A 10,004-nucleotide genomic window follows, 5' to 3' on the forward strand; every position below is an offset into this window, starting at 1 on the left:
AGCCTGGAGGGAGTTATATGTTTGGTCGCGTGTGCATGTGTATTCGGATGATAGCTATGACAGGATTTTCAAGGACCCACATGAGGTCGGAAAGTATGTAGGGAGAAAACTTGGGAGATGTACAATTGATCAGGATAACTAGAAGTGGGATGGTTATCATTGATTGTATCACAAAGCATCAGAGGGATAGAGCCCTTAAGATCAAGGTATTCGGATGGTATCTCTATGTAACTTGCTTCCCACCCGGATTAAAAGCAAAGAAGAAGTGAGTGATAAGTGGCGTGCCACTGTCCGTAGAGGCTGAGTCATTTCGGGATGTTGCAGGTGTCTTATGAGGCAAGAAGAATGACTAGATTCTGAGAAGGGGAGAAGGTGGACAGTAATTCTGTGTTTGACTTTTGAAAGGTAATTGCCAGAAAGAGTGTACCATGATTACGTGAATAACAGGGTGAGGCCATATGAGAGAGCTCCTCTCAGATGTTTTTTGATGTCAAAAATGTGGACATGTTTCTGCAGTATGTAATGGAGTCAGAAGATGTGGGAGATGTGGGGATGACAACTGCAATGTGGAAAATTGTAAAGTTGAGTAAGGGCAAAGTGTCTGTATTGCAAGCGAATGTGGATCATGATACAGGGTCAGCACAGTGTCCAAAAAGAATTGAGGAAGAGAAAGTGGATAAGATGAGAACAGAAAAGGGATCATCGTTTGCTGAAGCTAAGAATGGAGAAAAACAAGAACGATGTGAGACAAGAACCTAAGGAGGACAAGTCAGTCAAGAAGCATGCCGAGTTTTGCTTTTGTAAGGACCAGATGAAGTTTTTGCCATTTCTGGCAATGATAATTAACTTTACTGCTGGAGTGGAAAGAAAATTGGAGAGAATTGACATAATTGTAGATGCAGCAAGGACATTTCTGGGTGTTGTGAAGAAGATGTGCACCAGCTGCTGAGAGAGGCTTTTATTCCCTCTCAGAAACCTGTGAAATAACTAGTTTGCTTGAGAAAATACATTTTTTTTTTTTAGTAAGTAGACATTCTGGTCCACTTTCCATTCCAGTTGGTGACGATAATGCACCAAAAAAATCATAGTTTGCCAACCACCAATACACCTAAAAAAGAAGAAGAAAGTTCATGAGAAGTTGATCATATCAACTCCTTCACTTATGATCTCAGCACAGGAGAACTGGGTAAACCAAACATAATTTGCTTTATTCTCCTCGCTGCCATGTTTGTTTAACTGACCTCATGAGGGAGATTAGATATGGAAGTGCTCTAGACTTCAATATTAAAACTCTGCTATAAAAATACAATTTCAAGAGTAGGATTAATCACAGACACGGCTGGAAATCACCTCAGTAGCCACAATAAAACATTTCCCATGGCTGATCTATGTTTTCCTACTGTTGTTTTATTACTTTAGAATTAATGGAAGTCATTCGCCTGCATACATTTTATATCATGAAAACTGTGACGGTTAAAAACACATCTGAAGTCTCTTAATAAGGGCCCCTTCTCCAGGTAGGTGAAAAAAAGGGGTAGTTTGTCGCCAAATCTGAGCACCGCAGAAGGGGAGATAAGGCTGGCAGAGATCTGCACTCTGCTGAGTAACCTCTTCTAGTTGTTTTTGTGCCATGTAGTGTGTGTGTGTGTGTGTGTGTGTGTGTGTGTGTGTATGGTATCTTTATAAGAGGCAAACTGCTACAAATAGCTAAGAAAAAAACAGACCATTTAATGAAGGACAGTGGGGTTACTGTGGACTTCAGACTAGATGGAAACCTATTTAACATCCGTAGGCTCCAAGCGGTCACAAAAATTACATCTGAGCACATCATCGAGTTACAGTATGCAGATGACTGTGCAGTTGTGGCCCACACATCCGAGGCACTACAAGCTACCCTTGCAGCTGCTGCAAGGGCATATGGTAGGCTGGGGCTCTCTATAAATGTGGCAAAGACTGAAGTAGTATGCCAGTGGGCATCTACTCCTCCATCTCGTTCACCAACCTTCACCATCCCCGACAAACCACTTGCAACAGTGTAATCCTTCAAATACCTGGGCAGCTTCCTCTCTGACGACTGCAACATCGACAGGGAGATACAAAACCAGATTAAACAAGCATCATCCTCTTTTGGCAGACTTAGGAGAAGGGTCTTTCAAAACAAAGACCTCAACCTCCATACCAAAATATCTGTCTACCTGGCAGTTGTCATCACGACTCTCCTCTACAGCTGTGAGGCATGGACCCTGTACAGCCACCACTTCAGGATGCTTGAGGCCTTCCACATCAGATGCCTACAATGCATCCTGAGGATAACCTGGCGTGACCGAGTGTCCCATACTGAAATACTCCGCAAGACCAACTGCATCAGCATGGAGGCTACCATCACCCAGCACCAACTTCGATGGCTCGGTCACGTCATCAGGATGCCAAAGGAGCACTTACCGCGTAAAGTGCTGTATGGCCAGCTACATCTTGGCCGACGCTTGGCAGGGGGCCAGAAAAAATGGTACAAAGACCAGCTGAAGACCATCATAAAAAAGTGCGGCCTGAACCTGAGCCAGCTGGAACACACTGCTGCCCAATGCTCCATCTGGCGGCAGCTCTGTCAACAAGGGGTGCAAAACCTCGAGAAGGACCGCGGTGATCGATGGACCAGGAGACGTCTGAAGAGACATGAAGCCAGTACCACACCTACACCCCCAGTCAGTGATTTCACCTGTTCTGTCTGTGGCAGACGTTGTGGATCGCGGATTGGGCTTTACAGCCATAAGAAGACTCACAAGTCACAGAGGCAGGATTGTCATCATCGGACACAACAGACAACCTAAAGCAAGAAAGTGTGTGTGTGTGTGTGTGTGTGTGTGTGTGTGTGTGTGTGTGTGTGTGTGTGTGTGTGCAGTCTGGTTGCTGAGTGACAAGGAAGATGTGATGGTGATGCTGCAGTAGCTGCTGTAGTGCACAGTTGTGTGTTGTGGTTGTTGAAGATCAGCTGTCTTGTTGATGTTGATCCAGTAGTGCGTATTGTGCATGATGATAATGTATTTTGTATGTGGCTGTGTTGGCTGTATCGGCGCCCATATGAGAAATGTGTGTGTGTGTGGGGGGGGGGAGACTAAAGGCCCTGACTAAAATCCCATGGTACACTATTGATTTGTGGTATGAAAGTAGGGGCTGGCTCTGTTTTGATGGAGACAGCACACTGGACTAATGGCCACCATTCTGGAAAATGAAAAATGAGTATTTGATTATCACAGTGATCTCACTTTTATTGTTTGAGTTTTCTCACCTTTTCTACTTCTCTTTGTTTTTCTGCCTTTTTTGCGCTGGCACTCTGCCTGCATCCATACAGTGCAACTCACTGCATCCTTTTTTGCTTTGCTAACCTTTATCCATGTCTGTCAAGTCTGGCCAAGATGGAGCAACTGCTGTGCAAGTGTGGGGCCTTCATTTACCTGGGTATGGAGCGCTTCATGGCAAATATTCCACCTGCCAAGCTAGCACCCCTCAACCTCTCAGGTACTGTTCAAGATATGCTTTTCCATTGTCTTGTTATACTAAAAAAGAAATACATACTCCACTATAAATATCAGACAAAGTCTTAGGTTAATTGTCTTTTATAATTTTGAGGTTTTCTCATAAGGTTTTCTCATCTCGTTTGGGCGGTACAGTGACGCAGTGGTTAGCACTGTTGCCTCACAGTGAGAAGGCCCTGGATTCGAACTCCAGGGCTGTCCAAACTTAGGGGTCATCCCAGGTCGTCCTCTGTGTGGAGTTTGCATGTTCTCCCTGTGTCTACGGTGGGTTTTCTCTAGGCGCTCAGGTTTCCTCCCACCATCAAAAAAAGACACATGCATATTAGGGTTAGTACTCCTGTCTGTGCTCCTGACCGAGATATGGCAAGACGAACTGGAGTTGGTCCCTGGATGCTGTACGGCAGCTGCTCACTGCTGCTAGCTACACGGCTAGGATGGGTTGAATGCAGAGCGTAATTTCCCTACGGGGATCAATAGAGCATATCAAAATAAAATAAAAACAAAACAAATCAAATACTGGCAGGTATTGGAGCCTGGTCTGGCTGAACTATTTGAGAAACAGTGGGTGCTGTCCCAAGCCAGCCTCAAACGGTTTAAAATAATGTTGTTCTTTCCCAGACATGAAGAATTTGACTCAAACTGTAAAATTCTGTTCAGATAATATCAGATGGAATTTTAAAGACTGAATAACCACAAAACAAGTGCAGCGTAAAGAACAACTTAAGAGGCAGGGTAGGGTTTCTGGGTTGCGGGGCAGTCTATTCTGTTGCCTACCAACACAGGGATTAGCAGGTCAAATCCCCGTTACCTCCGGCTTGGTCAGGCATCCCTTCAGACACAATTGGCCGTGTCTGTGGGTGGGAAGCCAGATGTGGGTATGTGTCCTGGTTGTTGCATTAGCACCTCCTCTGGTCGGTCGGGACACCTGCTCAGGGGTGAGGGGGAACTGGGGAGAATAGTGTGATCCTCCCACACACTATGTGCCCCTGGTGAAACTCCTCACTGTCAGGTGAAAAGACGCGGCTGGCGACTCCACATGTATCGGAGGAGGCATGTGGTAGTCTGCAGCCCTCCCCGGATCGGCAGAGGGAGTAAAGGGGGGGGGGCGAGGAGGCAGTATAACCACTGGTCCTGTAGGTTCCAGGGTGACATGTACACCACTGTTGTTATTGCTTACCTGTTTTCCAGGACACGAATCATAGGTTCTTCACTACTACTATATCCATTAAATAAAATAGTGAAGTTGTATAAATTAAATGGTCTGTTTTTTTCTTAGCTATTTGTAGCAGTTTGCCTCTTATAAAGATACCATCTCTGTAGTATAACCATAAGGTACTTTTTGAACTCATACCTGACTTGACTCTACTGCCACCGTAAACACATTTAGACCTACTGAAGATGAAATGTTAAAGCCCACAATTTTCCCATGAAAGGCCTGTGAAAATGGGTTTTTCCATGCGACAACATGATAAATTGAAGGTAATCATGCTATCTCCAAGATGAGAAGGGAGGATAATGAATGACTGAAATCAGGAGCAGGGTTAAGTGTCCCTTATTTAATTTGTAGGCATTCAGACGTTGAGCGGTGGGCTTAATAATCTTAAATCCTTCAATGTGTCATTAAGAAATCAATAGGATTTTATTATGGAGTCTCTGCTACTGTCCCCACAGCCCCAAGGAGCACCTGTAGAAATACCGTACATGAGAAAATCAACTGGACCAAAACTTGAAATTGAAACTACAAAACATGTTTACAGTATATTTTAGTGTTCTTCATTTGGAATGAAAAAGTAAAGTGAGCATAAAATGTTTGCTCCCTCTGAAAGAAATATATGAGGTGCTGCGATAGCGGTCATATTGCCAGCGACATTATTTACCCCAAATTCACCTCCAAGAGCCCACTGTCACTGCACATTTTCACCCAAAATTCATTAAATCACATTCTTCTTCTTTGTTTTGGAATATCAGTATTTTAGAGTTCCTTTTGTTGGTTTTGCTGAGATGAGTCCCTCTGTATGGTGCACCTCTATAGTGAAGCCAGTTTTAAATCATTCAACATTACAGTGTCCTCTTTTATGGTTTTCAAATGTTATAAACTCAAAAGGCTGATGTTAGATGTAACTCGTAAGCACCGATAATGAAATAAATGCCATGAGGATTGAGAATGAGTATTTCAAGAAGGATGTTAGCAGAATGAATGTGACCCGAGAACAGTCATGTCCATGTTAATCAGTGGGGAATACCGTTTGGAAGACCAGGGGAAATTTTAAAAATCCACGCTTGTTGCACTGAGTCGGCCAAGATGAGTTCAGGTTAACCTTCCTGATTTATGATGACCCACTGCTAACGTATGTTTTCACAAAAAAATGTCAGCTTGATTTTTTTCCTCCTCAGTAAACAAAAATGGTCTGCAGCTGATCAGAGTTTATTTGAGATGATTGACAGAGTTCAACTGGCGTTACTCATGGCTGCAGGCCAGACACATGCAGAACCTGCGAGCCAAGGCATTAGTGCTGCTAACTATAGGACCGCCTGTCAACTTGATCTAAATTGCAGCTCGTACTTACTAACACACCGGACCTCTCTGGTCTCACTTACCAGCAGCCAAACATAAATTTGTATTCCCAGAAATAAAAGGTGCTGCACCACCTGCACTCGTCTCCTCATATCGAGGAACTGTGGGGAGGAACACTGCAGAAATACTTTCACTTTCACTATTTCACCCAACTCTTTACGATGCAAAACAATTTCCACGTTTTATTTCTTCCCCCCCTCTTTTTCTCCTCAATTGCACCCGGCCAATAACCCCACTCTTCCAAGCTGTCTCGGTCGCTGCTCCACCCCCTCTGCCGATCCGAGGAGGGCTGCAGACTACCACATGCCTCCTCTGATACATGTGGAGTCGCCAGCCGCTTCTTCTCACCTGAATGAGGAGTTTCACCAGGGGGACGTAGCATGTGGGAAGATCACGCTATTCCCCCCAGGCGCCCTGACCGACCAGAGGAGGCGCTGGTGCAGTGATGAGGACACATACCCACATCCAGCTTCCCACCCACAGACACGGCCAATTGTGTCTGTAGGGTCACCCGACCAAGCCGGAGGCAACACGGGGATTCGAACCACCGATCCCCGTGTTGGTAGGCAACTGAATAGACCGCTACGCTACACGGACACCCAAGAATCATATCTTTAATGATGATATCAACAAGTTTTATAAATGAATGGTATACATAATAATGAGACTAGATTTTCAGTTGTGAAAATTAAGATGTCCTGTGGAAGAAAAAAAACATGAAAATGTTGTTCATAAAATAGGTTGTTGTTGTGTCTGTGTATTAGTCTGCTTGTGACCAGACTCCAGAGTTTACTTTGCAATTACTTTATCAAAACATTGCTGACTGCAGTGTGTTTGAGCAACGCTTTACAGTTTCACTAATCACTGCTGATTATCAGTGTGTACTTCTACCGTCTCCACATTGGCACGGGTCTGTCGGAAGCTCAAGACAGTCTTGCTGGTTCTCCTCAGGGTGCTGGATGGCTCTGCTCTTTGACTTGGTTCAGAACAACAGCAGTATTCTGCGGCAAACAAACCTCGACCTGCACAAGAGGTAACAAAAGTACTTCGTGGAATGACATTAATTTGATATGTGCCTTATGAAATAAACTCATCTTCCCCTCACAGGCACTTCCTGTAAGCATCCCGCTGTATGGGTGTCAGCTGAGGCTGTGTTTAGTTTTTGTTGATCTATGTAGAAACAGAGATTTATCTCTCTGTCTCTATATCTCTCTCCCTCCCTCCCTTTTCCATATGTACGTATATATAACCATTTACATGGTGTGTTCTTCTCACTCTCCAGTGCTGGTGAACTGGCCCTGGAGAGACCTGTGGAGACTGTTGCGCTTCTGAGTCTGTGTGGGGTCCGCTGCATTGTCCTCAACCAGTGGCACAGCAGCCCTCAGAGGAACACACATAATATGGCCACTGTGATGGACAGTGAGTGTTGCTCACACACACACACACACACACACACACACACACACACACACACACACACACACACACACACACACACACACACTTAAAACATGACATGCGGCTGTCATTACCATAACACACTGTCCCGTGGTGTTTGTACACATTTGATGTCTTACAGCAGGAGATTATTAGTGACTGTATGTGACACTGTGTGGTACAGGTCTCTTGAGGATCGGGATGACTTCTGGCCAGGCGGTCCATGGACTGAGGAAAGGAGCTGTTCATAGATCAGGAAGGGATAAAAAGGCGACAGGATCAAACGGTATTTTAATCACTATCTCTCCCCGAGCCCAACCATGGCTAGTTACACATTATTATCATGTATATTCAAGCCTGTGCTTCCCTGGATGGCAGATCATGGATACAGCCCCGCCCCGTCTTTCTCTCTCTCTCTCTCCCGCTATATATATATATATATATATATATATATATATATATATATATATATATATATATATATATATATATATATATAACTTTGTTAAAAGAAACACTCAATGGTAGGGAAAGTGCTCAACAAATAAGGAGCAAAATAATCCAGTGAGTCAAGTAAATTAAGGAAATTGACAGCTGATGATTGCTTATGGCATGAAACAGGCTTGTACTGTCTCATAAAGAATTTACTTGACTTACTGGATTTTAATATATTTATTTATATAATTTCACTCTATCTTTGTCATTTTACATTTTTCCCTTTCCTTTCTCAACTATCCCTTTCTCCCTGTCTTGTACCCCTATCCCTCATTCCTCTCCCTCTCTCTCTCTCTCTCTCTCTCTCTCTCTCTCTCTCTCTCTCTCTCTCTCTCTCTCTCTCTCTCTCTCTCTCTCTCTCTCTCTCTCTCTCTCTCTCTCTCTCTCTCTCTCTCTCTCTCTCTCTCTCGCTCTCTCTCTGTGTGAGCCTGACAAGGCAGGCCTTCTGGCTTCATCTGGGTTGTTGAAGGTTAGCGGCGTGTTTGAGGTGTTTTTGGTTCACCTGTGCCGACACAGACCACACGAGACCAGACTGGCCCAGAACAGAGCAGCTGTACACATGGTGACAGTGTCCTGCAGGGGATCCGAGCATCCTAAATGTTTTGGTTGTCTCAGTTTTAAAGAGCTGGTCATGTTGGAATCCAAGCAAGGAATTTCCTCCTGGGAAGCCAGACTCCTCCTGGGCCACATACTCCAGCTGTTTGCCAACTTTCTTTTTGTTTTGTTTTGTTTTTGTTTTTTTTGTTTTTTTTTGTTTTTTTTTCTAGCTCCTTAAGAGTCCTTTGTAAAAGATGGATGGGGAGTCTAAGGTTGTCAGTTATCATTGAATGGAAATTATAATACACTGCAAAAATAGTACATCTTAAACAAGTCTTGCAGTCTTAAAATCACAAAGAATTATCGTTTATTTTCAAAAATTGTTTACTTGTCATGAACTACATAGGGTTATTCATCATGATTTAAGAGTGTTTATCTTGAGTTGTCCAGCTTGGTTATTTCATCTTAAAGTGAGTATTTTTACAAGTCAAATAGAGAGCTTTTTGAGAAGAGTTGCTTTAAGTGGTTTTGTTGAATAATTGTGTGATTAAAGTCATCATCTCTCTCTCTCTCTCTCTCTCTCTCTCTCTCTCTCTCTCTCTCTCTCTCTCTCTCTCTCTCTCTCTCTCTCTCTCTCTCTCTCTCAACCAGATGTAGTATCCCTGGTGGGCAGGGAGGGAGATCGCAGCTCACATGACACCCAACATAAAGACAGTCTCTCATCTGCAGCATTCAGTTGTGTTCTTTATGGACTGCCTAACTTAGTTGTCACATGACCCATGGTGATGTCCTCATTTAAATGATTTGCTTTATCCATAATAAGTAGCATGTGCCTTGTTTCGCAATGCAAACAGTATGGCATAGTAGAGTAAGAGGGGTTTCATTGTTGCATATTTTAGAATAGGTCATCTTTGGGTATTTTTCACTTTCCTGAAATAAAAGGACGGCGTATCTCTGCTTTTCTTTTTGTCTACTTCTCTTTTTTTCCCCCTCTTAAGTGTCTGTACCATGCGCAGCAGCAGCGGGCTGTGTAACGTACCTGGCAGGAGGGGAAGGGTGGGGCTGCAGAGTTATGATATGTTGATGTTACTGTGGCCCCCGGGGAGAGGGTCGCTTATCAAAAAATGACCTCATAAATACTTTGTACATTTTCCAACACTGGTGTTATGGCAGGAAATCAGACAGAGAAATCAGACAGTGAATACAGGTGGTAGAGCCTGGTGTGTGGTAGAGCTTTTGATGGGGATATTTCAGTTGTAGATGACAATGATGGTACTGTTCACCCCTCCCTCATCTGTGATAGCCCATGCAGATTGTTTCTGTCTGTGGTGGTAGCGTAATAAATAAATAGACGTCTCAGCTTTATGATGGAACTGGCACAAAACTAAGACAAGACGTTTTCTTCCCTTTTTTTGTGTGTCCCCCAA

At 43.8% G+C, this 10,004-nt stretch overlaps 1 protein-coding gene across 1 annotated transcript in view; it reads left to right on the forward strand.

Annotated features, from left to right (window-relative positions):
* The window catches only part of LOC130122537 (cilia- and flagella-associated protein 46), a 113,520-nt gene extending 104,036 nt beyond the window's left edge, over positions 1–9,484 (forward strand). The window contains exons 56-60 of the mRNA XM_056291467.1: positions 3,404–3,516; positions 7,060–7,141; positions 7,391–7,527; positions 7,730–7,831; positions 9,229–9,484. Coding sequence (XP_056147442.1) covers positions 3,404–3,516; positions 7,060–7,141; positions 7,391–7,527; positions 7,730–7,831; positions 9,229–9,353 — 559 coding nt within the window. The 3' untranslated portion in view covers positions 9,354–9,484. The remainder of the gene's footprint in view (positions 1–3,403; positions 3,517–7,059; positions 7,142–7,390; positions 7,528–7,729; positions 7,832–9,228) is intronic.
* Positions 9,485–10,004: the final 520 nt, after the last annotated feature.

Source organism: Lampris incognitus, chromosome 13, assembly GCF_029633865.1.
Source record: "Lampris incognitus isolate fLamInc1 chromosome 13, fLamInc1.hap2, whole genome shotgun sequence".
Lineage (NCBI taxonomy): Eukaryota > Metazoa > Chordata > Actinopteri > Lampriformes > Lampridae > Lampris > Lampris incognitus.